This window comes from Paramisgurnus dabryanus, chromosome 8, assembly GCF_030506205.2.
Source record: "Paramisgurnus dabryanus chromosome 8, PD_genome_1.1, whole genome shotgun sequence".
Taxonomy (NCBI): domain Eukaryota; kingdom Metazoa; phylum Chordata; class Actinopteri; order Cypriniformes; family Cobitidae; genus Paramisgurnus; species Paramisgurnus dabryanus.
Window position 1 is genome coordinate 2,450,048 of NC_133344.1, and position 27,996 is coordinate 2,478,043.

At 40.6% G+C, this 27,996-nt stretch overlaps 1 protein-coding gene across 1 annotated transcript in view; it reads left to right on the plus strand.

Annotated features, from left to right (window-relative positions):
* The window catches only part of LOC135771640 (uncharacterized), a 136,795-nt gene that overhangs the window by 13,331 nt on the left and 95,468 nt on the right, over positions 1-27,996 (plus strand). The window contains exon 4 of the mRNA XM_065281960.2: positions 24,861-25,034. Coding sequence (XP_065138032.1) covers positions 24,861-25,034 — 174 coding nt within the window. The remainder of the gene's footprint in view (positions 1-24,860; positions 25,035-27,996) is intronic.

The window sequence follows — 27,996 nt, forward strand, 5'->3', positions numbered from 1 at the left end:
CTGTGTGCTATTACTTACCAGTTAACCCTCTGGGGTCCGACCATTTTGGGACACTGTCAGAGGTTCTGACATGCTCTTACATTTGGTCTTTTTTCAGATGCTTTAAAACATAATAATGGCAAGTGTCTCATACCACTGTGTTCAGCACAAACTGGGCTAAAATTTTATATGAGCTACATGTATGTACATGTTTGTATTTTTGAGAGAAAAATGTTTATGCGTGGTTTTTAAAAAAGCAAGAATTTTAAGTCACTGATATAAGTCCACAAAACCCATACTAAACATGTTTTAACAAGACTTTCCTAAACAGAATCGAGTAGTCTAGAGTTTTTTTCTTTAAAATGACGTGAAAATCATCCTGCTTACTCATTCACATAAACCAATATATTGATTTAGAAATTGTAAGACACTTTTTGTTTAGAGGGGCCGTATGCGAGAAGGATTGATTGACTGCTAGCAAACAAAGCCTCGCATAATGAGCTGCATAATGAGCTGCATAATGAGGCAGGAGGGAACTACAGTAAAGAATGTGAGGACAAATGTATACATGTTTGTTTGAGGTTTATTAAGAAGTTAACAATATAATCAAAATAGAAATTATTATGTTGCTTACTGATGTATATATACAGAGGTGGAAAAAGTAATAAAATCTTGTACTCAAGTAAAAGTAAAGTTACTTAAATAATATTTTACTTAAGTAAAAGTAAAGTTACTGGTCTAAAAATCTAATCAAGTAAAAGTAAAAAGTAAGTCATTTTAACTTTACTCAGAGTAAAAGTTATTTTTTTTACAGCGGGAGAGGTGGAGGATTCTAGTTTAGTTCAAAAACGACAAGGGAATATAAATCTCAAACTAGTTGTTTTGAACATCTTTACAATTAAAGTGCAATAGCAAAAAGTTAATAAAATAAAAAGCTTTTTTAAACTAAGAAATTTTACTTTTTGTTTAATGATTTTTACATGTGAGTTATGCACTTTTGGAGGTGGTCAGCAGCTGGTAAATACAATCACTATAGTAAGGTTGTAACTGATGTATTGCTGGTAACATACATTATTATATTAAACTGTATATAGTTTAAATGAGCATATAATGAGATGAGTGCCATGGCTATATACTTTTGACACGTTTATTGTCTTCTAGCTTCCCTGACCCGGGTACCTGATGTCAGACCTTTATTCTTCTCTCTCTCTCTCTCTCTCTCTCTCTCTCTCTCTGCAATGTCTAATGACCTGCGCAATTCTCGAGGACGTTCTGAAGTTGTGTTTGACTTGACGCGAAGCTGTTAGACCTCGAAAGATAATGCGCATGGTATTAAAAACGTGTTAATTCGCGTCAGTGGAAAGTGGTCGCTTAAATATGGCCAGGGGTTTCTTTCATAAGATTTGAACTGAGGCGGGTCTGCATTAGCGCGCGCCTGTCTCGTCCGTCTCCATGGTTCTTTTTGCGCGTTCCCCCGCCCATCAATCATCCGTTGCGCGTCCATTTCACCTTGCTTTTTAAAATATTTTTTTACTCAGTAACGGATATGATAGAAAATGTAGCGAAGTACAATACTTTAAACAAAACATACTTAAGTAAAAGTAAAAGTACACATTTTAAAAACTACTCAAAAAAGTAAAAGTACACAAAAAACTACTCAATTACAGTAACGTGAGTACATTAGGGATGGGAAGATTCACCGATTCGCATCGGTGCATCGGCATAAAAGCTTACGATGCGATGCATCGATTTAAATATGCGTGCATCGGATACAGTTGGCATTTGTATCGCGATGCATCGTTTATAACATATCTGCATCGGTAAAAACCGATTCCTTTATATAGATGCGCTATTATTTTACTATTTATAAAGCAAGCAATAATTTATTATGTAACTTTTAGACTGGTTTCTCCTTTCTGAACTGTTCCTAAAGCGCGTTCTCTCATCACCACTGCAGCTGCAGCTGCAGCGCGAATATGACGTATCACAACAACGCTACGAACGGATTAACATGGCAGACTCGGAACTCTTTCTTCCACCAAATCATTTAAAATCCAGTGTTTGGAAACACTTCGGGTTTTATAAGCGAGATGGAAATCTTGACAAAACCCATGCAATTTGTAAAATATGTCGTGCTGCTATAAAATATACAGGCAGTACGACTAATTTAACAACACACTTGAAGCGTCGACACAGTGTGAGTGCAGCCGAGGCTCCCACCCCCTCGGAATCGGCTGTTGCTAGCACTAGCCGCTGTGGTACCGCCAGCAGGACGGCGGGTGAGCAAACGATTACAACTTTTTTCCACTCCCCGCTGGCTGTCAACTCTGCTCGTTCCAAAGCAATAAACGACGCGATCACCTTTTTTATTTGTAAAGACATTCAGCCGTACAGCGTTACAGAGAACGAGGGATTCCAGTATCTCCTCCGCGTCTTGGAGCCCAGGTACCACATTCCAAACAGAAAGCTATTCACTGAGAAACAAGTCCCTGCTTTGTATGACAAAATTAGACGAGAGATAGCCGAGTCATTAAGCAATGCCCAACGAGTTGCAATTACGGTTGATGGCTGGACGTCTTGTGCCACGGACTCATACGTAACGGTCACAGCACACTATATTGACGATGAGTGGGTTTTGCAAAACCATGTTCTTCAGACAAGAGTGTTCAATGAGGCTCACACAGGGAATAATCTAGCAGTTTTACTGCAAAACGTTTGCCGCGAGTGGAATATCAACATCAAGGACACAGCGTTGGTCACGGATAATGCTAAAAATATGATGCTGGCCGGAGTTGGTGCAGAGATGGACCCCCATGTGCGATGCATCGCGCACACACTTAATCTAGCCTCGCAAAAATCCCTCAAAGTGGACAGGGTGTCTGAGCTTTTGACAAAAGTGAGGAAGGTGGTAACGTTTTTTCATAGAAGCCCAAAAGCAACTGAAGTTCTGCGTGAAATGCAGGCCCAGTTACACCTGCCAAACCACAAGCTTATCCACGATGTTTCCACAAGATGGAACAGTTCACTTGACATGTTGGAGCGTTTTTGGGAGCAACAGCCTGCTGTGTTGAACACCCTGCTGTCAAAGCAGATAAAGAGAAGTGAATGCATGGCCAGCCTGACAGAGGAAGACATGGCAATAATTCAAGATGTCATCAAATTGATGTCTCCACTGAAAGTGGCAACCACACTCCTCAGTGAGGAAAAAAACCCCACCATCTCAATGATCTCACCAATTCAGGCCAAATTAAAGAGACATTTCCAGCCAGATGATAGCGATCTGCCAGTAATTTCCCAGATGAAGGAACGATTCAGGAAGGACTTTGACGGTCGCTACACATATCTCCAAGACCTCCTCCACTATGCCTCAGCCCTTGATCCACGCTTTAAAGACCTGGCTTTCCTGGATAACAATGAAACCAAGGACATGATATTCACGAAGCTAATAGGAGAGGTGGTGAAGATGGATGAAAAGGTAAGAAGAATTTACTCAGTATGTCTCTCTTTCTCTCTCTCTCTCTCATACCCATTTGTTACTTTTATTTATTTGTGTCTTAAATTATGTCTAGTTTAAGGAAATCTAACAGTCTCTGGATTATAATAATTATTGCCAGGCAGGGAGCACAATGAATGAGGACCAGACAGCTGAAACAGGTGGTAACAGGAGCCCCCACAGAGAGGAAGAGACAGGTTTGCTATGTTCTAATAGGAAGTTTAGGAACTGTTGATTTGAAGATACATGTGTTATTATGGTCTAGTATTGTATGTCACATTTTTGTAGTATAGTATTGACTGATATAATATTTCTGAAAATCCTCTCTTCTCTTCTGCTCCTAGATGATGCTCCTCCCAAAAAGAAAACGGCCTTGGACCAGATGTTTGGCGATTTCCACAATGAGAGACCACAGACGACAAAGAACACAAGGGAGAGAGCTAAGGACGAAATTTTAAAGTACAGAGAGAAGGATTCTTTAGGTCTGAGTGGCGACTTGCTGCAGTGGTGGAAAAAACAAGTGGATCTTCCTCTGCTTTCAGCATTGGCAAAGAGCTACCTCTCCATCCCAGCTACAAGTGTACCCTCTGAAAGAGTGTTTAGCACAGCTGGAGACATAGTTACTGCACAGCGCAGTTTGCTTCATCCTGATCATGTAGATCAACTGATTTTCCTGAAGAAAAACCTTAAAGTAGGACATTTGAGATAATCTGGTTTACAGCAGCCTGTGACTGCCAATAATAGTTTTTCTTATATTTTCATTTTTGTTAACCTGTTTGTGAAAGTTTTTTATTTTTGTTTATGTTAGAACAGCACCTGCTTTTCGTGCTCACTGAGTTAGCCTACCTGCCGAAATCACTTTAGCCTGCTGGGAAGTTACAGAACATTATTCTTTGTTTATCCCTAAGCAGCATCCTCAAATTGTTTCACCTGTTAAATGTGTGAGCTGTTAAAAGTAACTAGAGACAAGACAGGAAAAGAATGCCTGTTTTTATTTATTCTTTTGGTTTTGTAAAAAACAAATCTTTTGTTTGTGAAAGAGCCTTGCCTAAAAAGTTAGATGGCAATTAAGATACTTTGGCACTTAAGTTTTGCTGTAGGCTATGTTTGAACAAAATAAATAAAAGTTAAATACCTACATATTAAATTGCATAGTATCATATTTTTCTCCATTGCTTCATATTACACTGAGTCGCATCGTGTTGAATCGAATCGAAATAGTACCGCACCGCATCGTAATAGCAGTGAATCGCATCGCGTCGCATCGTAGCTGCTTATATGTATCTTTAATGTATCACATCGTTGGCTATGCATCGAGATGCGTATCGCATCGGCCTCAGTTATGGAGATGCACATCCCTAGAGTACATGTAATTTGTTACTTTCCACCTCTGTATATATATATAAACTACTTTTATTATAACACATGAGCAACACTGACATGCTGTTTGCTGATTCACTCACTTCTTCGAATGCTTTATTAAGTATAGAACTCATTCCAATATAGAACACTGTTGCCCCCTAATGGCAACTTTTCATATAGCACAACATTTAGCTACATATATAACATTTCCTCCCCACTAAGATAGGATGTTCATCCACAAACATTTTCTTTAACACAACCAAAAAGATACACGTTTCCGTGCACAACAATAGAGGTACATTGTTTTACTTTTTTATTTTTTATTACATCAAACAAAAAAATGAGGAGTTATCTTACTTGCTGTATGACTGGTATGTTGAAACAATATGTACCACACTCTAACTGAGCTATAACCTTATATTAACTAATCACTGTTCACTCATCACGATAACGTGCTGGTGGTTTTGTGATCCTTACGGGATAGTGTTTCACAGTCTCTGTTTTCTGAGTATGTTCCGTAGAGGGTGATTCAGTGGGCTGGTTGGTTTTTAATGGTTCTGTGATTTCTGGAACTTGATCACCTTTCTTTTCTGGTGAAAGGGTATTTGGGTGCAGAGTGGCGCCACTATCACTCTGAGGTAATAACACCTGTGAGCTTACAGCCTGGTTCACTGCAGTTTGCTGTGGCTCTGTGTCCAGGCGTGTCAGCATTTGATCCACATGACGTTTCCATACCCCTGGCGATCCCACATTTACCTTGTACGACACAGGTCCTGTCTTTTCTCTAACAACACCTTGTGCCCACTTTTCCTCCCCCCTCCTATAATCACGCACAAGAACGGACTCTCCTATCTCAAACTGTCTGTCCTTAGAGTGACCCTGGCGCCGTTGTTGTTGGGCATCCTGGTACCTGTGTACTGCTCCAGCAACACTTGGTTTTAAACAGTCCAGTCGGGAGCGCAGCCTGCGTCCAAGAAACAACATAGCTGGTGCTTCTTTCGTTGTTGCGTGTGGGGTGTTTCGGTATGTCAGTAGAAACGCCTCAAGTCGCTGACGCACATGTGCTGTGCCTTTGGATGCTTTTAAGGCATGTTTGAATGTCTGCATGAACCGTTCAGCCAAGCCATTGGTGGCAGGATGGTATGGCACTGAGCGGATGTGTTTGACTCCATTGGACTTCAGGAATGTACTGAATTCTTCAGCACAGAACTGCGGTCCGTTGTCACTCACAAGGATGTGTGGAATGCCATAGCGACTAAACAGGCCCCTGAGCACTTGAATGGTCATGCTGGCCATGGTACTGTCCATGATATGCACTTCAGGCCACTTTGAATGTGCATCCACCGTGACCAAGTACATATATCCTTCAAATGGACAACGCAAAGTCCACATGTATTCTTTCCCAAGGACTGGAGGGCCACATCCAGGGGTGTGAAGGTGCTAGCCCAGGCTCTTTTTGTACGCTCTGACAGCAGTGGCAAGATTTGACCTGGAGCTCAATTTGCGAGTCTATACCGGGCCACCACACATAACTGCGTGCCAAACTCTTCATCCTAACTACACCTGGATGTGTTGAGTGGAGCTCTTCCAGAACTCGGGGGCGCAGTTTTGGTGGCACAACCACTCTCACACCCCACATGAGGCATCCCTGTTGGGTTGTGAGCTCATGCCGGCGCAACAGATAGGGCGACAGCTCTTCACCGGCATTCTTTGTAGCTGGAAAATGACCAGTCGAGACCATTTCAAAAACACGAGCCAATGTGGGATCAGCCAAGGTGTCACTTCTGATTTCGGTGCTACTGACTGGTAATGTGTCCAACTGAGATGTGTAAAATACCTCTACTGCGCTCCGCTTTTCTTCATGAGTGTAGGGGAGTGGCAGCCGTGACAGTCCATCTGCATTTGCATGTAATGCACCTTTCCGATATTGAATTGTGTAATCATGCGCTGACAGGAGGAGCGCCCAACGCTGCAATCGGGCTGCAGCCATTGGCGGTGTGCTTTTCGATGGGCTCAGAATGGAGGTTAGCGGCCGATGGTCAGTAAGTAGAATGAATTTGTTACCATAGAGGTACTGGTGGAACTTGCGTACTCCAAAAACTATTGCTAATGCCTCCTTCTCAATTTGAGCATAGTTTTGCTCCGCCTTACTGAGTGTTCGTGATGCATAGGCTATCGGTCTTTCCTCATTACTGGAGATGACGTGCGAGAGTACAGCCCCGACTCCATAAGGCGAAGCATCACATGCAAGCTGGAGGGGCAGTTTTGGATTGTAATGGGTTAACACTTCCTGTGATACCAGTAGTGCCTTTGATGTCTGGAACGCTGACTCACAGGCTGACGTCCATTGCCATTTCTTCCCCTTATTTAGCAGATCATTCAGTGGTTTCATGACGGTGGCTAAGTCAGGAATGAAACGGCCGTAATAGTTTAGCATGCCTAAAAACGAACGTAGCTGACTGACATCTCCTGGTGCCGGTGCTTCTACAATGGCACGTACCTTCTCTGGTGATTTGTGGAGTCCCGCTGCGTCAATGATTTCACAGACTCCTGGAAAAACAGGCACTTTTCTGACTTGAGATGCAGGCCCGTTCCTCTAGCCTGCCCAGGACTGCATCCAGCGTTTTTAGATGTGTCATCTCATCAGGACCACTGATAAGGATGTCGTCCAAGTAGCAGTGCGTGTACGGCAGTCCGAGAAGCACTTGGTCCATAGCCTTCTGAAATAAGGCGGGCGATGAAGCTACTCCAAAAGGTAAACGATTAAAACGAAATAGTCCTTTTTGAGTTGAAATAGTCAGCAGCTCCCTAGACTTCTCTTCTACCTCCATCTGTAGATAGGCATTTGATAAGTCCAACTTACTAAAGCGTTGGCCTCCCGTTAGAGAGGCAAAAAGGTCTTCAATGCGTGGGATTGGATACCTATCCATGCACAGAGCTGGGTTGATGGTGATCTTGAAATCTCCACAAAGCCTCACTGTGCCATCTTTTTTTCTGACCGGCACCACAGGTGTGGCCCAATCACTATGCTCCACTGGTGAGATCACCCCAAGCTCCGTCAGTCGCTTTAGTTCGGCCTCAACTCTCGGTCGGAGGGCATATGGCACATTACGTGGTGGACAGAATTTTGGTACACTGTTTGGTCTTATAGTCAATGTGGCTTTAATTCCCTTCATTGTGCCTAGATTTTCAGAGAAAACAGCTGAGTGTCTCTTTAATACGGCCTCCAAGTTGTCTTTCTCTTTTTGCTCAATTGCATGCACAGTCTTTAAATCTTTCCAATTTAGTTTAATTGCTTTCAGCCATTCGCTTCCAAACAGTGCGGGTGCATCCACTTTAACTACATACAAAGGCAATTTAGCACATTGCTTGTTTAACCTTACTTTCACTTTGATAACCCCTTCAGGCGTCAAAGGCTCTCCAGTGTATGTCTTAAGCATTATATCAGTGGGTTGCAGTGGTAGTTGGCCCAGAATGTTTCTATACTGTTCCTAAGGGATAAAAGACACAGCAGCCCCTGTATCCAATTCCATCTTCATTTTCTTTCCATTTACAACAGGCAGCACTGAGATTCGTGAATATTTCCCTTTTTGTGACATAGCATACAGTCCCAACTCACAGTCAGTGTCAGATTTATTTTCCTCACTTTCACTTTGATCCTCTCTTGTCTCAACGTGAAAAACTTTCTTCTTTCTACCTTTCACACTGCGCTTACTTGCATTACCTCTCTGTTCAGGTTTTTCCACTTTCTGTTTCCATTCTCGGTCACGACCGTTCTTGCCTTTACTCTTACACATACGCTTTGTGTGGCCTTTCCTCCCACACTGATGACAGTCACGAACTTTGTACCAGCAGGCTTCATCATTATAATTAGTTTTCCCGCAACGCCAGCATTTTTGAGAAAACACCGCGTTCACTTTAAGCGAGCCACTTAACTGCTGCATGTCACGCGCTGCTGTCTCCGCCGATACAGCGTAATTGACTGCTTTCTGAAACGTGAGATCTTTCTCCGTCAAAAGGCGCTTCTGTACGGTTTCACTTTTAAGTCCACAAACAAATCTGTCCCTTAGTGCATCTTCCAAGTAAGCACCAAACTCACAATGTTCCGAAAGTCTTTTTAATACCGCGACATGCTGTGACACGGTCTCTCCTTCTCCCTGATTTCGCTTGTGAAACCGGAATCTCTCCGCAATTACGAGCGGCTTTGGAGTGAAATGAGCCTGCAACGCTCTCACAATATCATCATAGTCCATCTCCCCCAGGCTTGTCGGGTGCAACCAAACTTCGTAGTAGTCCATACGTTTTCGATCCCAGCTCACTTAATAGCACCGGCACTTTCTTTGCATCCCTAATCTCATTAGCTAGGACGTAATGTTCAAAACGTTCAATGTATGTTGCCCATTGCTCACCGGTCTCATCAAAGGGATCCATATGTCCAATAATTCCAGCCATGATGCGTCCGTCTCTGGTGGCTTTCACTGTAACGTTAGACTTTTCGGAATCAACTCTTAACAGCTACACCAGCTCACTAGCTAGGTGTTGATTTAGCGTGGTTGTTCTTTTTTATTTGTTTTCCAAACTTGACCAACACCGGCAATTCTCTCTCGCCGATGCAGTGAAAAGTCTTCAGGAATACACAACTGGTCACCAGTTTATATTGTGTTGCTTACTGATGTATATATATATATATATATATATATATATATATATATATATATATATATATATATATATATAAACTATTTTTATTATAACACATGAGCAACACTGACACGCTGTTTGCTGATTCACTCACTTCTTCGAATGCTTTATTAAGTATAGAACTCATTCCAATATAGAACACGGTTGCCCCCTAATGGCAACTTTTCATATAGCACAACATTTAGCTACATATATAACAGAAATGAAGGTCAGTAGGACATTTTCAGTTTATTTGGAAACTAACCCTATTCAAAAACTTAACTTGTATAAGAAACTGATATAAAACTGAGCTGTAAACTTCATGTGGCTCATTTTACCATATAACTTTATGTCCAAAAAGTGTGAACATGTTTTTCCACTTCATAGTTTTGTACTGATGAGAGGGATGCAGACTTGTAAGAGAGTTATGAACAGCTGTTAGCATAAATTGTCCACAGAAATACCCTTACATACATAACTGATGGGTAAATGATAGCCCTACATTCAGATAAACTATCATGCACATAAACTAAATTAGTATCTCAGATAAACATCTGCAATGATTAGTTATATAAAAAGCTGTTTTCAGATGACTGTTTTCAGATGCCCATCCCCTTATCGTCTAGCTTCTGTTTTAAACGCGTTTCTGTAAGCGAGTATGAACTTTAAAAACACATTGCATATGGCGTCCATGTGCGCGAGCTCGCGTCTCCGTGGAAACAACGCGGCGCTCATAATAAAACGGTGTCGCGTGTAAAGCGCAATGTATGGAATGCGTTGCATGTAAACAATATCATATTACAGCAGATCCCCCAGTGCAGCATTACTCAAAGTTGCCATGAAGGATACGAAAGTGAATAACTGTGTCTAACACTGTACAGCATGTATCAATGAAATCCGCCATTACGTGATCACACGCACTCGTTTGTAAACAATGCTTAAGTTTTTCCGTCCGAAGCGTGTAGTCTGCTGAGGTTGCTTATGTAGGCTCAACTGCACAAGCCATAACATATTACATGATAGCAAATATAAATGAAGACAAATGACTTACAGTTTCTTCAGGAATATATCCTTCTCCATTGCGTCTTCCATTGTTGTTCTTCTAAGGTAACGTTAAAGATAAACGCTTCTCTTCCTCAATGTCCAGACATAAATGAAGATATTCCTCACGTGTGTGTATAAAGTTTATAATCCAAACATGCGGTAAAGTCTTTAAATCTGATAAAACTTTACGCTATGCTTATTATGGTTTGAATAGCTTGTGTCTTCATTACCATGTCAACAGCCTGTGGGCGTGACCGAATTAAAGATAATGAGCTCAGCCAGGAAAAACGGTACTCTCTTTACTTCAATGCAGATTATTTAAACAGGAAATATTTGTTTTTGATTATAATTAGCTTGTTTAAACATTTTAGGCTTTCTTTGGATATGTGTATCATGTTTGTGTGACGAGTATTCGCAGAGTTTCAACTGATTTTTGTAACGTGATTTGAGAGACAGCTGGCGGAGACAGAAATGTCTAAATGCGCACCCTGTTTATTTTCTTTATTTGACAAAAACACAAAGATCTCTTGTTATTGTGAATGTACACTAATTAAAGAGGACTTTTGTTCAATCTTTTGTTCAATTCAATTCAATTTTATTTATATAACGCTTTTCACAATTGTTAATTGTTGCAAAGCAACTTTACATTAGTAGATGTAGGGGAGAACACAGAAAATCAATAGATAATATAAGAAGTAGAATATAGCGGCTAAGGATAAACCGTACAAGCGAACGTAATAATAATGTAACATATACAGTAAAGTGCTAAGTTAAGCCAAAGTTGGGACGAAAAACCCCAGGGACGAAAAACCCCTAGGAGAAAACCCAGTGGGAAAAACTCCTAGAAGGACAAAAACCCTTGGGAGAAATTCATATATATTTATATATATAAACACGGTAGGGATAGGAAGCAGGTAAGCAGATTAAACAGGTTCAGCCGGTGGTCGTTGGTTGTGCATAATGGGCATCGTGTTAAAGGACAGCCAGTAGATTAGTGGTCTGATGACCTTCACAGCAGCAGGAACTGGGTCTGTTTGTCTCATTGTCCTCGAAGTAGAGGACGAGACAGGGAGAGAGGAACAGAATCATATTAGCATAGGGGCCGTTCACATGTAATGCAAGTGTCATACAGTATTGTGGTTTAAAAACGCTAGGCTCCAGACAGGCCACCTATTGCAGCAATAGTATATTACCCATATGAGGTATGTGAGTGCTTTGTTCTAGACAAAATAACTATTGCGCGATAAGTACAATTACTGGATATTTTATGTGAATGCTTTTTAAAGAAGAATGTCTTAAGTTTAGATTTACGAACGCGTGCTAAGTGATATCAACTGTGACTTGTTCAGGTTTTTTTATTATTATTTTTATTTATTCATTTTCTCTGTTGCATTCAGTGCTTTCTTCCATTAAACATTTTGAATGGAGATTATGTTGTTGCCCTACTCCCGACAGGTTTTGGGAAAAGTTTAATTTATCAACTATTACCGATCGTCAGCTAGAAACTGTGTGCAGCACAGCTTCTCGTGCACAACGATCAAGAAATCATGGAGGGGAACTTCATTGTTCACAGTTAATGGTGGAGGACGCGTGGGCAAACATTCTTTGGTGACGTTCCTGATTAACAAGAAAATAAGGCAGGAAGATTTAATTTACATATGGTTATCGCTGTTTGGTGGAAGAGTTTGAGAGGAGAGAGGGGCGTTCCTCCACTTAGACGTGAGTGGAAAGACACCGTAAGGATAGTGTTCAACTAGCTCTGGCCGATTTACTTTACATAATATGCAAAAGTCGTTCACAGCCATGTTAACTCCGGTATTTTGCTCAATGGGTTTGTTTTCACATCATACGTGTGTTTTATAGCAGAAATTTGATGCGGCTGTGCCTACGATTGGCTTACGTTTAGACCAATGATTTTAAACTTCAGACAAGCCCCTTCCACGAGAAGGAAAACGATTGTCAATTATGCCCAGCCAGACTCTGTCTATGAAGCGAAGCAAAATAGCAGAGGATGGTATTACCAGGCTAGGCCAATTTAGGCTCACATCTATTTCATACAGGCCAGAATAAGGTCAACAGTGCTGCATCATTGCCAGTGACTTCTCTTCCAAGGGGCGCAAATTCAAAATATGTCTGTGGAGTGTCATGTGTGTAGCTCTTTATATCAAAATATGTGTTTGTTGTGTCATTTGAACCATGTGCATCAAAATAAGTGCCTGCTACACATGCATCAAAAGGGTTCATGATAAAAGAGATGCTCACATTCACAAAATACTCACAAGACACTAACCTAACACTAAGCTCTGATTAGACATGAGATTAAGTGAGAGTCTGGCAAACGCGAGCGTCCCTTTTATCATCAAACCTTTAGACACATGTGCAGCAGGCACTAACAAAGACACATGATGCACATGGTTCACATGATGCTCCAAACACATATTTTGAAATAACGAGCCACACACATGACGGGCTAAATACATGTTGTGACGAGCTTCACATTCTGCGCCCTCAAAAAAGAAGTCAACGGCCGCCACTGATCATTGTCTTAAGTGGCCCACATCTGTATGCTATGTGGGAGATCAGGCTTCTGGAGTGGTATGTTTTTGAAGGTGTACTCTCAAAGATTATCTCATTACATAAACCTATTAGATCAATTAACATAAACATCTATAGTTTTAAAAGTGATCATAATGAAAGTTATATATTTTTTATAAAATGTAACTTCAATCTAGTAGATTATGATTGAAACATTCAGTTGAGCTTTAGTCAGAGTTCGGATATCAACTAACTGCAAACACATTTATTTATCTCATTATGTCTTTATGAATGTACTTCTGTAATTTATGTAAAAAAATCTGTTTACAGTTATTATTTTCCACTTGCTGAAGTTCAAAAAACATTCAGATCAAATCTAAAAAAACAAGTTTGAGTGTTTGTGTAAGGGAACATCAAATGAGAGAAAGTGTGCTGACAAAGGGAGTCGATGGCATTGGAAAAACAGTCTCTGTACAGAAGTTCATTCTGGACTGGGCTGAAGAGAAAGAGAATCAGGACGTCCACCTCATATTTCCACTTCCTTTCAGAGAGATCAATTTGATGAAGGACAAAACACTCAGTCTTTTAGATCTTCTTCATATTTTCTTCCCAGAGACAAAAGAAATGGAAATCTTCAGTGATAAATATAAAGTGTTGTTCATCTTTGATGGTTTGGATGAGTGTCATCTGTCTCTGGATTTTCACAGCAGTGTGAGGTTGTGTGATGTAAGTGAATCAACCTCAGTGGACGTGATGCTGACAAACCTCATCAAGGGGAATCTGTTTCCCTCTGCTCTCATCTGGATCACCTCCAGACCAGCAGCAGCTGATCTCATCCCCTCTGAGTGTGTTGATCGAGTCACAGAGGTACGAGGCTTCGGTGATCCACAGAAGGAGGAATACTTCAGGAAGAGAATCAGTGATGAGAGTCTGTCTGATCAAATCATCTCACACCTGAAGTCATCCAGGAGTCTCTACATCATGTGTCACATCCCAGTGTTCTGCTGGATTTCAGTCACTGTTCTAGAGAGAATGTTGAGTGAAGCAGAGAGAAGAGAGATCCCCAAGACTCTCACTCAAATGTACACACACTTCCTGATCATTCAGACAAACATCAAACGGACTATGAGAAGAAAGATGAAGACACGATCTTCAAACTGGGGAAACTGGCTTTTGAGCAGCTTGTGAAAGGCAATCTGATCTTCTATGATGAAGACCTGAGAGAGTGTGGCATTGATGTAGCAGAAGCATCAGTGTACTCAGGATTGTGTACTCAGATCTTCAGAGAGGAGTTTGGTTTGTATCAGGGGAAAGTTTACTGCTTTGTTAATCTCAGCATCCAGGAACATCTAGCAGCTCTTTATGCTCACATCTCCTTCACAAACAACAACAGGAATGTGTTTGATCAAAGTCCTAATGCAGGTTGGTTTTCTAACATTTTGTGCAGATTTAAACATAAATCAATAGGTTAGTTTTGTAACCCCGGTTCTCTGAAACATCGAGTGGAGAGATCCACCTATGGGAAGGGCATCCGTACCTGACCTCTACAGAAGCATCCAATTGCACCAAGTCTGGCTAGACAGACAGAAGCGCGCAGCCAATGCCAGGTAGGACCACACCCTCTTACCTGCTGGCATATAAGGCCAATGTGCGCTGCTCCTCCTCAGTAAGTGTATTTGCTTCTCGTGCGGCAAGCGGGGCAAAGCTGGTGGATCTCTCCACTCGATGTTTCAGAGAACCGGGGCTACGAAAGTAACCTTTGTTCTCTTTCATCATCTCGTGTTAGAGGTGTGCCCGACACGTCCCATAATAATGTGCCCCACACACACACACAAGTGGCTATAGTGCGCATGCAAGGCAGACAATATTTAAAAAGCACGTCCTAGGGAAACCCATAAATGCAAAAAACAAACTAGGGGATGTGAATGCATGCTTTGTAACATGAACGAGCTCAAAACCCGTAAGCGCTTTGTTGAAAAAGGTATGCAGCAGTGAAGGGCTATGATGACCCTACACCGAAAACGGAATGTGCTACTGAGGTTTTAGTAAAATCCAACCGATAACAACGCACAAATGTGTGGGGGCAGATAGCCTGAAGTGACACTCCCCTAAACAAAGCCCAAGAGGTGGCCACGCCTCTCGTAGAATGAGCTCTGATATTCCCAGGTGGTTGCACTCCCTTCGATTCGTATGCCAAGGCAATCGCGTCCACAAGCCAATGTGAGAGGCGTTGCTTAGATACGGGATTCCCTCTGTGAGGGGGCGTCCATGAGATAAAGAGCTGAGCCCATATGTATAAAACATCTCAGAAATGCTCTTAAGAATAGTCTTAAGGTATGACTTAAGTGTCAAAAAATTCTTGTTCACATTTATATACCATTTAAATATATACCATTGCTGTCTTGATAATCCCATAAAAAATCTTGGTACTGTGGAAACTTGAATAAGTTTCACTAATATCCATTTTATACTGTATATTATATTGTGTAATATAATATACATTGTATAATAAACCCTATACTCTTTATATTTCATGTTATATTAATTCCTATCTACTGTCTATATACTACTAACATGTATTTACTGTACATGTTCTGCTCTGCAACAATGCAACAATATTTGGTAACGCTTTAGATTACAGCCCGGAAAGTACTGGGTAAGTACAGGGAATTTACAGCGTATGTTTCTGTAATTATAGTTTACTTGAAGTACGTACGTGTAATTATAAGGGAACAATTTATAATAATTGGGGAATAAAAGGGTAACAACCAGGAAAAATACAAATAATATATGCAGTAAAGTACTGGGTAAGTACAGCGAATTTACAGCATACATTTCTGTAATTATAGTGTACTTATAAAGTACATACGTGTAATTTTAAGGGAACAATTTATAATATTTTCGGAACAAAGGGGTAACAAGTGCCACTTTAATTTACAGCCCGCAGATGTTTTATTTACTCTTTAACTACGTGAAACAAGGGGGTAACAAGTGCCACTTTAATTTACAGCCCGCAGATGTTGTATTTACTCTGTAACTACGTGAAACAAGGGGGTAACAAGTGCCACTTTAATTTACAGCCCGCAGATGTTGTATTTACTCTGTAACTACGTGAAACAAGGGGGGTAACAAGTACCACTTTAATTTACAGCCCGCAGATTCTGTACTTACTCCTACTACGTGAAACAAGGGGGTAAAAATTTTTGACTTAGACTGTAACAACACAAAACAATGGTATATTTACACAATAACTACAGAAAATACACTCTTAGAAAGGATGTGTTAATTTTTTACACATCTTTGTGTGTTAAGTTTTTAAAACATTATGTGTAATTTTAACACATTATGTTTCAAATTTGTGTTGATTTTGTGTTAAATATCACGCAAGTTGTGTTAAAAGTAACAAAATGTGTTGTTTACTTAATAACACAGAGATGGGTGGATTCTGGGACAACGCATTTAGTGTGTCGTCCCAGAATCAACACTAATGTGTTGTTTTTAACACATTCGTTCTAAGAGTGTAGTTCTAGTTTTGATTGCTTTGTTTTCACCATAGTTGCCTTGCCAATTTTTAATTTGGCTTGATGACCCAACAAATTTCTGTACTCTTTTTCTTTCCTAATGTAAGTAACCTTCGATGTGAACGCAGGGAAGCACTTAGGCATAAACGCCGGGTTAGGTTTAAGAAAAACCTTATCTCCACTCAGAGGGAATTTAGTGCAAGAAGGGTGTACAGAAAATGCATGCAGTTCGCTAACACGTTTAGCTGATGTTAGAGCCAAGAGCAGAGCTACCTTAAAAGACAGCAGCTTCAAGGAAATAACACCCAGGGGCTCAATCGGGGTATTGAGACAAGGCGTCTAGCACCATGGAGAGGTCCCATTCAGGGACAGATTTCCTGATGACTGGCAAAGAACGACGGGCACCCTTCATAAATCTGCAGATTAAAGTATGCTGCCCAAAAGCAGAGTCATCAAACCTTGCGTGACAAGCAGAAATAGCCGCCAGGTAAACCTTAATTGTGGAGAAAGACCTGCCTTTATCCATAAGGTTTTGTAAGAAACGTAAAAACTCAGGGACTGAGCACTGATAAGATATGAGATCGTGCTCATTACACCATCCTTCAAACACTTGCCACTTACAACCAAACAAGGAACATGTAGAAACGGCTCTGGCATTTTGAATAGTAGCAATTACACGCGGATGTAATCCCAGCGCTTTTAAGTTTGTCCTCTCACGAGCCAAACCCAGAGAGCCACCCTGTCCGGGTGTGGGTGATAAATTTCCCCGTTCACTTGAGACAACAGGTCTGTGTGGAGGGGGAGGGGCCACGGCCGGGCATATAGCAGAGGAATTATTTCTGCCAACCACTGAGCTTTGGGCCATCTGGGTGCCACCAGAAGGAGAGACAAGCGCCTCTCTCTCTCTGGACAGTGTGGGAATTATAAGGCACAGAGGGGGTAAAGCGCACAGCAACACTTCGGGCCATGGGTGGGCCAGTGCATCCACCCCGAGGGGTGCGTCCGAGTCCTTTAGCGAGAAGAACATAGGACAAGGGGCATTTTCGTACGAGGCGAACAGATCTACCGTTGCCTGTCCGAATCGCCTCCATATCGCACACACCACTTGTGGGTGGAGACGGCAGTCCCCGTAAAGAGGGTTTCCCCTTGACAGAAGATCCGCGCCCCTGTTCAGAATGCCCGGAACATGAGTCGCGCGTAACGACAGAAAAACCCCCTTGCTCCACACTAACAGCTTGTGAGCTAGATTGTGGAGTTTCGATGAGTGCACACCGCCCACCGCCCTGGCCCAGTGTTAATCTTTTGTGCCCCGGTGTAAATCACAAGTTTAAATTTTAGCAGTTAACTAGTGCAATCTTTTATAAAGACAATCGCGGCAAAAACGGGTCTTTATGCAGAGTAGTTACCCAATTTAGGCTTGTAAAAGCGACAAAGTAGTCGCATTGACGCGTGCACGCACGTATCCATGGCCGCGCGCGTTTGCGTTCACCGCGCACAACCGCATTCAAAAGGTGACGCCACGCGAGTGCTTATGAAAGCATAATGAAACTAAAGTAATTTTCTAAATAATAACGCTAATCTTATTTTGACTCAATCATTTTTGACTTCTGTAGATGTACATCAGAAATGTTTTGTGCAAGCAGGGAAAGGGAAGCAGAAATGAGAGAGATCATGAGTTTAAGGGAGGTTAGACAAACTACATCCTCACCCTGTCAGGTCTCAAACAGAGGAAAAATCCAGTGGTGTCAAAAGTATTCATATTCATTACTCAAGTAGAAGTATAGATACTAGGGTTTAAAAAGACTTTTGTAGAAGTTGAAATATCAACTCAAGCTTTTTACTCAAGTAAAAGTGAAAAAGTACTGGTTTCAAAGCTACTTAAAGTATAAAAGTAAAAGTAATGTAAGGAAAAAAATGTCATTAGAGAAAAAAGCCTAGGCTGCACCACAGTGGCCTTTTGTGCACTACCCTATCTCCTCTAAAAAACGTTTCTAAAGGCCATAATAACTATAGTGCTATATTAAAATGTTAATGTTAAAAAATTTGGGATGGACTAGGGCCAGGGGTAGGCAACGTCAGTCCTGGAGTGTCGATGTTCTGCAGATTTTAGCTCCAACCCTTATAAAACCTTGGTTACCTGTAGTTCCAGGTGACTTTATAAACCTTTATTAGTTTGTTCAGGTCTGCTTGATTAGACCTGGAACTAAACACTGCAGGACATCGGCACTCCATGTTGCCTACCCCTGCACTAGGCTATCTGTTTCAACCACATACAGTATATGCCCATTAAAAATGAACGCATTTCAATACAATGCAAACAAATACATTAAAGCAGTGGTTCTCAAACTGGGGGTCGCGAGATGGTGCCAGGGGCCCCAGTTTTATAATATTTTATGAAAAACCTAAATTTATTATAAATTCTGTGTAATTAAACCTCAGAAAAATAAGGCTACTAAACAAAAGCAATACATTGTATAATTTAATATGTTTTGTTTAATTCAAATTTTAAGTTTTAGAATGTTTATGTCATACATTTTCTTTGGGGGGGCCGCCAAGGAATCCACTGTACACAAGGGAGGCCGCAAAAAAAAGGTCTGACAACCACTGCATTAAAAAATCTAATATGTGTTATGTGTACTACTGAGCATTAACATGTGTTCCATAGAGAGGAAGATATGATGACTATATCAATATTGTAATGGTGTAAAAAGTCAATCTTCAGAGCAGGGCCGCTGCTGGCCAAACTTTTACCATGTATTTGTACTTCGTTACTTGACACCTCTGGAAAAATCTCAGGAAAACCTCTGTCAAGTCAATAGAATTGCATTGTTGCTGAGAAAATCAACAGATGTATGTGATTGTTACGGCTGGCTCATAAACCGCAACATAAAAGAGGAGAACAACAAGTGATTCAAACAATAAACCAATTTATTGTCAACACAAAAAAAAACATTAAACAACATACGTCTAGGGGAAAAAACACGCGCGTGTGGTAACTAAATATACATAAAGTCTGACACAAACAATCATAGGGAAAAAAGGTATAAAGGGGGAAAATATATATATATATATTATATAAAATAGAGAGAGCGAGACTCAGGCGCCACAGATCTTTTACCACACCACGTAAGAGGGTTGATTACAAATAGAATGCACCTGTTACCCAACTAACATCTGCACTGTTTAGCAGAGCCAGCAGGGGGAAACAGGGAGGCGTAACAGTGATATACTGTTCTGTATTTTGAGATATGAAATTAATATTTAGTTTACTAATATTTAACTCTAGGACACTAACTTACATAACAGTTAGCAGTAACTATGACTGAGATTATTTAGTATAGCAGTCATAAAATTACTGGTTTCTTAAAATATTCTTGTAAAAATATTCTTGTAAACATAAGTTATTAATCATTGCTATCATTGTATAATGTAGAAAATATTTTTCTGCTGTCATTATTTCCAAACATGTTCTGCCATTTATGCCTCCAAACATGGTAGTAATGTTAGGTATGATGAAGATTACACTTGTATATATGTATCTTTCGCAGTAACTGTTGCACTGTAGAATAGTGGGTTAAGCAAAGGACATTGTATAGAAGTGTTGCACACTTCTTGCACACAGCAGGCTTTCAAAAAAAAGTCAGCAAAAAATGCACCCCACCCCGTTAGGGACGCATCTGTTGTCATGACTTTTCACAGCATAACTGTTCCCAAGGGTGTTCCCTGTGCGTAAAAGTCTGCGTTCCTCCAGCAGCGCAGAGCTGCCGAACAGGTGCGCGTCACTGTGACACCGCGACAAAGATCGCGTAACGGGCTGAAATGTAGTGACAAAACCCATTTCATGAATGGTCTCATTCTCAGGCGACCCAGGGGCAAAACCTGAATAGCTGAGGCCATAAGACCCTGTAATCTGAGGCATGAACGATACTGCACTCTCTCCCCCTCTCTGAAGTGTGACACACAATTCGCGCTCCTGAGAAAGATGCGCTCGCATGGAGACCGAGTTCAGTTCCAACCCCAGAAAAATCACACTCTGACTGGGTGTGAAATTGCTTTTGTTCACATTCACTCTGAAACCCAGGGACGTGATATGAGAGAGCACACGGTGGGTTTCCCGCAGCACTTTCTCTTTCGACTCGGCTATGATGAGCCATCACGAACAGGGGGCACCTGACGTGGGTTTGCCTTTTTATCGTCACACCGTTGCTGGTAGCGGTGTATGTGCCGCACAAGAATGCCTCTAAGGAGGCGGCCGAGGAAATACAAGAGGTCGTGCACAGGATTGAATCGGCGTTGCCGGATGCGTTTGTTATGATAACTGGGGATTTCAATCATTGTGCAATAAAGACCAGTGGCTCATATTATTATCAACACGTTAAATGCAACACCAGGGGGGATACAATCCTCGACCAGTGCTACACCAAAGTCAAGGATGCGTATGTGTCTCGAAAACTGCCAGGTTTAGGCAAAGCTGACCATAACTTGGTGTTGCTATGCCCCAAATATATCCCCCTGGTACAAAGACAGAAAGCCAGAACAGTCAAGAACAGTCACTGTTAAAAAGAAGACAAATGACGTGATTGATAGTCTGCAGGATGCATTTGAAAGAACGGACTGGGCGGTTTTTGAGAACGCTGCAAAGGACATTCTTAACACGCACCGGCCCGGCGGCGGTCCCTAGGGGGCGTTTTTACGTGTTTTTGTACTTTGTTTAACATCAAATATTTTACATCAAATGTTTTACTCTGTTTCTTTACTACTCTGAGTTGTTATGACTATTAGGCAACAATATGTCAAGTGTCTACACTGTAAGAAATACTTTGCTGCCTTAACACTTTTAGTTGAATCAACTCCGATTTACAAGTCATTTCAACTTACTATTATTTATCTTGACTAAAGATGAGTTGTTATAACTTAAAAAATTAAGTTGACTTTTCTCAACTATATTTTATAAGTTGTGACAACTCATCTTTGTCGACATGACTTGTAAATCTGAGTTGGTTTAACAAAAAATGTTAAGGCAGCAAAGTATTTTTTACAGTGTAGTTTCAAACAAGACCAGAATTATGAATATAGACCATAGGGTTTAAGAGCTGCAGACGTTTCAGTTTGGAGTTGTCGTTTTTCAGAAAATGCTCAAAAATAGAAGTGCTGGCTAACAGGTTAATGAATTTACTGAGTCTGTTTGTGGATACATTAATTTTTGTACTGATGTTGCTGCTGCACAGAAAAGGGTTGAGTTGTATGCAAATTGTAAACCCTGGATGAATGATGAGATTAGAAGGTTAATAAGGGAAAAGAGAAAAATCTTTGCTAGGGGGGATAAAGAGTCATTGAAAAGGGTCCATAAAGAACTTAGAAAGGAAATTAATAAGGAGAAATATAGGTATAAATGTGAAGTAGAGAACCATTTTAAAGAGAATGATATGAAGAAGGTGTGGGAGGGTATGAAGTTAATGAGTTGATACGTAGGTAAAGGGAAGCCTGATAGGGGTCAACTAAATGGCTCCATGGAATATGCAAATGAGTTAAATAGTTTTTATAATAGATTTGATCAAATTGGCTTCTCTAATGAAAGAACTACTCTTAGAGAGCAGTTAATTAACAGTTCAGACAGAGAAGATACACTTCAAACTACAGGGAGTGCAGAATTATTAGGCAAGTTGTATTTTTGAGGATTACTTTTGTAATTGTACAAGTACAGTGCTCTTGGTCAATTCAAAATGTTAACAAACCCTCAAACCTGAACATTTAAGTAGTAAAAGTGAAATTTTGGCTTTCTTAAGAGGATATTTCTATGTACATCATTATTAGGCAACTATTAGTGTGCAGATTTATTAGGCAACTAAATGAAAAACAAAGATTTTACCATCTCACTTGTTTTTTTTTCAACTGTTAAAGGCCAGAGAATCTCATTCACATCACAGGCTATATTGGTCCTAGCCAAACAGCGAAGGTACAATCCTCTTGCATGATCCACCCCTGGCATTCATCTACTGATATATCGATCTGCATGGAAAGCAATTTTATGCATTTCTTTATTCCAGTAGCATAGTCCAACAGTGTATGCACACTTAAGTTACTGTACAGAGCAGTCTTACTGTAAGTACATCTATCTGTTTCCCCTGAAGGCTCCGAAGATGGAGTCAACAGTGAGGTGACTCAAATTAGACTTTACTCGTTGCTCAGCCTCCCTCATAGTCATACCATGGACAAGGACATGGTCAACTAGAGGGGCTCGAATTTCATCAGAAACTGCTTGTCACCTTGCCCTACTTCTCCCTCCTCCTCTTTTACCACGTCCTCCTCCTCTTCCTCCTCCTTCACCATGTCCTCTTCCTCCTCCTTCACCATGTCCTCTTCCTCCTCTTTCACCACGTCATCCTCCTCTTCCTCCTCCTTCACCACGTCATCCTCCTCTTCCTCCTCCTTCACCATATCCTCTTCCTCCTCTTTCACCATGTCATCCTCCTCTTCCTCCTCCTTCACCAGGTCCTCTTCCTCCTCTTTCACCACATCCTCCTCCTCTTCCTACTCCTTCACCATGTGCTATTCCTTCTCCTTCACAACATCTTCCTCCTTTCCCTCCTCTTCTGCTCCTCCTCTCCCTCCTCCTTCTCAACCTATTTCTTCATCATGTCTTCTCCCTCCTCCTTCACTATTTCCTCTTCCTCCTCCTTCACCACATCCTCCTTCTTTCCCTCTGCCTCCTCCTCTTCCTCTCCCTCCTCGTCTTCCTTCTCCTTGACCTATTCCTTCATTTCTCTGTGGATCCATTGTTCCAAAGCTCAGTGAACTGATATCTATCTATTGAAGGATCTGATTGATGTGTGTTCAATTTGACTCTTAGTGTTTCCACCTTGGTAATTGTTCAGCAAAATGATTGTGCTTCTTGAAAAATGACATTATGGTTTTGAAATTTTAGTTCAAAAGGCTGGTTATAGTGTTTTAGCAATCGAGAAAAACCGTAATAGTAAGCAGCTCTTTATTAACAATACTGTTTTTTGTGCCTATATACCAGTCTTTGTCATGGTGCTTACTGTCTAGCCAGAAAGAGGCAAGTTGTCTTGTTGTGCCAAGGCAGAGACTATGTTGGTATTCAGTTCTCACTGCAATTGAATGGTGGCGCAGTTGGTAAAGACAGTACCTCTGTACGGGAGGGACCCGGGTTCAAATCCAGACAAACACAAGATTTGTATACAAAGTGGTTTGTATGAAGTGTCAGTGTAAAGCAAATGTTCAATCCTGGTGTATAAATAACTGTAAATAGATTATGAAGAAATACTAATATTTTTTCAGTGCTCTCAAGGTACTATTAAACAGAAGTCCTAGCCTGCATTATGCTTTAAATGTGTTTGAATGTCACTATTAGTAAAATACTAGTATGGCCTCAGTTTATTATAAGTATAACATAAGTGTAATTAAAATGTAATTTAGTTGCAATTGTAATGTTATCAAAATAAATTTCAAGTGCAAATTGAATGTTCTGTTCTGTTTATTGTCCAAAATTAGGGTAGATACTTAAGTTGTACTTTAGTATACTTTGATTAGTTCCACTTTAGCACAAAAAAGTATATTTAACACAATTTAAGTTGGACCCCAGCACTACTTTCACACAACTAAAGTGCATTAAGTACAAAATTAGTTGTTCCAATTTAGCAGACTTGAAGTATACCAATATATAGTGTTCAACAAATACATTTAGTTATACTAAAGTACATGTGAATAAATTGTACTTAAGTATACTATTTTTTCACTAGGGTATATAGGATAGATTCAGGACAAAGTCACATCATTTATCTCTAATATGATTTATTCTTCATATCTGCAATTCAGAAACTCCTCTCTGTTACCATGCAGACAAAAGGAAATGTAACTTTCTTGATGACCTCAGCTTTGACAAGTCATGGGGTTTAAATTGAAATCATTTAACCACACATACTTCCTCTATTTCAACACATTTTGTTGTCAAAGGTATACAAAGTCATGTTAGTTATAATAAGTTAAGATTCATTTCAATTTCCTTCACAACGTGCAACAAAACTCCTCTGTTAAAATTTTAGAAAATGTAGTTTGGTGTTTCTTTGATGAAATCTTTGCTGATATTATTGTGTATGAAGAGTTTTTCTCCTCGTCCTGTTGTTTTTATAAAGATGATTAAAAACATTGATACATCATTGACACTGACACACACATTAATAATGTTTTTTATAGATTGAGTGAAATTGAGTCTCTGTTCTCTACAGGTTGAGTGGTTGTAATATCCCAGATGAAGGTTGTGTTGCTCTGACTTTAGCTCTGAAATCAAACCCTTCACACCTGAGAGAACTGGATCTGACTGATTATAATCTCACAGATTCAGGAGTGAAGCTGATCTCTGATGTACTGAAGAATCCTGACTGTAAACTGGAGATACTAAAGTAAGATCATCTCTCTGTTAGTCACACATGTACTAAGGGTTAGTAAAACATAAACTGTATGTAAAAGAAACACACAATAAAATGTAAAGGATATATAAAGTCAATGAGAGATCTGATCAGTAAGCAGATACATCAGCAGTCTCATGAATAATTATGAGACATCGATACATCATCAAAATACTGCAGTGTTTCACAACAACATGACCTGTGAAGATAAAAAAAAACACAGCTAAAATCTTAAAATGTACATTTATTCTCCTACAATAAAAATGAATGATGTTTTGTTGTTAGAATTTCCCTACACACCTGACTGACTTAAGTTACATAACCGGTGCGTCTAAAGACAACACACACAAAACATTTATCCTCACCGGGTGTCCACAGAAGACAAACACTCAAGAGTCACACAACATTTTGTCCATTATGAACACAAACACTTGAGGAAATAAGATCATGGGCCCTATTTTAACGATCTGAAACGCAAGTACGAAGCGCAAAGCGCAAGTGAGTTTGTGGGCGGATCTTGGGCGCTGTTGCTATTTTCCCGGCGTGAGAAATAACTCTTGCGCCGGGCGCAAATCAATAAGGGGTTGGTCTGAAGTAGGTTCATTATTCATAGGTGTGGTTTGGGCGTAACGTCAAATAAACCAATCAGAACGCTATCCAACATTCCCTTTAAACGCAAGGGCGCAAGTTCCATGGCGGGTTGCTATTATGACGGATTTACCAGGCGCACGCCAGGCGCGGTTCACAGCCGAGGAGACCGACGTTCTTGTAAGAGCAGTCAAAGACAGAGTTGTTTTGTATGCGGATGGAAAAAACCCACCCAAATCAGCGTAGGTTAAACAGGCGTGAGAGGAAATAACCACAGTCTCATCAGCTGACATCCCCATCGTTGCGCCAAGCACTACAATGATGTCAGGAGACGGGGGAATCCCAAGCTTGCCAGCATAAATCGGGCACGCCGTGTAACGGGAGGTGGATCTGCCTCAGGACCTGACGCCAGCAGAAGACATCGCTGCGTCCACCCTCACCGCTGAAAGGGTTTGGGGGCTTTGAAATCAGACCCAAGAAACGCAAGCAAGGTCCAACCCCAAAGTACACTTACAAATCCAGTTCACATACATTAAGGTTTCTTATGAAAACATTTTAATTATTATTTACATAAAATAAACGTTATACAGCCACACAACAAACTTATGAAAATATTTTAATCGTTATTTGCATGAGAATTTTTTAACGCAGCCACACAATAAATAAAAACTATCACCACAATGCTCACCACTATGATTCCCCTTATCTCGTGTATTAATATTTTTTAGTGTAACAATTTATGATTTGCAAAAATAACTGTTGCATCTGTGTAGATTAGATAAGCAAAGTGTGTGCGCGTTGTGCACGCTATACATTATGGTCAAGCATGCGCCCTTAAAATTGCATAATGAACAACGCGCAATGCGCCACTGACTTTAAACTTTTTTTTCTGGTTAGTGGCGCAATTGTTTTTTGAAACTGCAAAATAGCACCAGGGATGGTTTGCGCCGGAGCACGCCTCCTTTTTTGCGCTGAACCGCCCAGAGAGCGCAAGTTCATTCCCTAGTTTGCCGACGTGCGTCTGTGGAGGGAAAAACCCGCTGTGCGCCGGTGCAAAATACGAATGATACATGCGTCACTGACAAAGTCAATTGCGCTGGCTGCAAGATAGGGCCCCATGTATTCAACCTGACAGACTCCAGTCAATGTCTTTGAATATGATTTAATAACGAACGAATCCTCCTCATCAGAAAGAATACAAGAGTTTATATAGGATAGATACAGGACAAAGTCACATCATTTATCTCTAATATGATTTATTCTTCATATCTGCAATTCAGAAACTCCTCTCTGTTACCATGCAGACAAAAGCAAATTTAACTTTTTTGATGACCTCAGCTTTGACAAGTCATGGGGTTTTAAATCTAAATCCTTTAACCACATGTACTTCCTCTATTTCAACACATTTTGTTGTCAAAAGCATACATTACAAATGTTCAAACCTGTAAGAAAAAGACATGTTAGTTATAATTAGTTATGATTCATTTCGATTTCCTTCACAACGTGCAACAAAACTCCTCTGTTAAAATGTCAGAAAATGTAGTTTGGTGTTTCTTTGATGAAATCTTTGCTGATATTATTGTGTATGAAGAGTTTTTCTCCTCTAGGTGTTGTTTTTATAAAGATGATTAAAAACATTGATCCATCATTGACACTGACACACACATTAATAATGTTTTTATAGATTGAGTGAAATTGATCTTTAAACACTGTAACATCTTTAAATGTAAGATCAGAGTTATGTTATCTCCAGCTGATATTCCTCCTGTAATAGAGGAAGATTTTTACATCAAATACCTGATGAGAATTACAAGTGTGAGTCATGAACTCAATACAGATTTATGAAGAAATGTTCATGTGGTTTAGGACATCTAACACTAATAGTCAGCTGTGTGATGGATTTATATGACATTTAAACACAGGCCCTATTTTAACGATCTGAAACGCAAGTTCGAAGCGCAAAGCGCAAGTGAGTTTGTGGGCGGATCTTGGGCGCTGTTGCTATTTTCCCGGCGTGAGAAATAACTCTTGCACCAGGCGCAAATCAATAAGGGGTTGGTCTGAAGTAGGCTCATTATTCATAGGTGTGGTTTGGGCGTAACGTCAAATAAACCAATCAGAACGCTATCCAACATTCCCTTTAAACGCAAGTGCGCAAGTTCCATGGCGGGTTGCTACTATTATGACGGATTTACCAGGCGCACGCTAGAGCCCTGCAAGCCCGATGGGGCCCGACAGGCTAAGCCCATTTGGGCCGGGCTCGGGCCGTTTTTTTTTTTACAGACCGGGCTCGGGTCGGGCTCGGGCTTATTTTAGCGTCTCTCCTCATTGTGTGTGTTTGCGTGTGTAGCAGAGACAACGTCCTTTA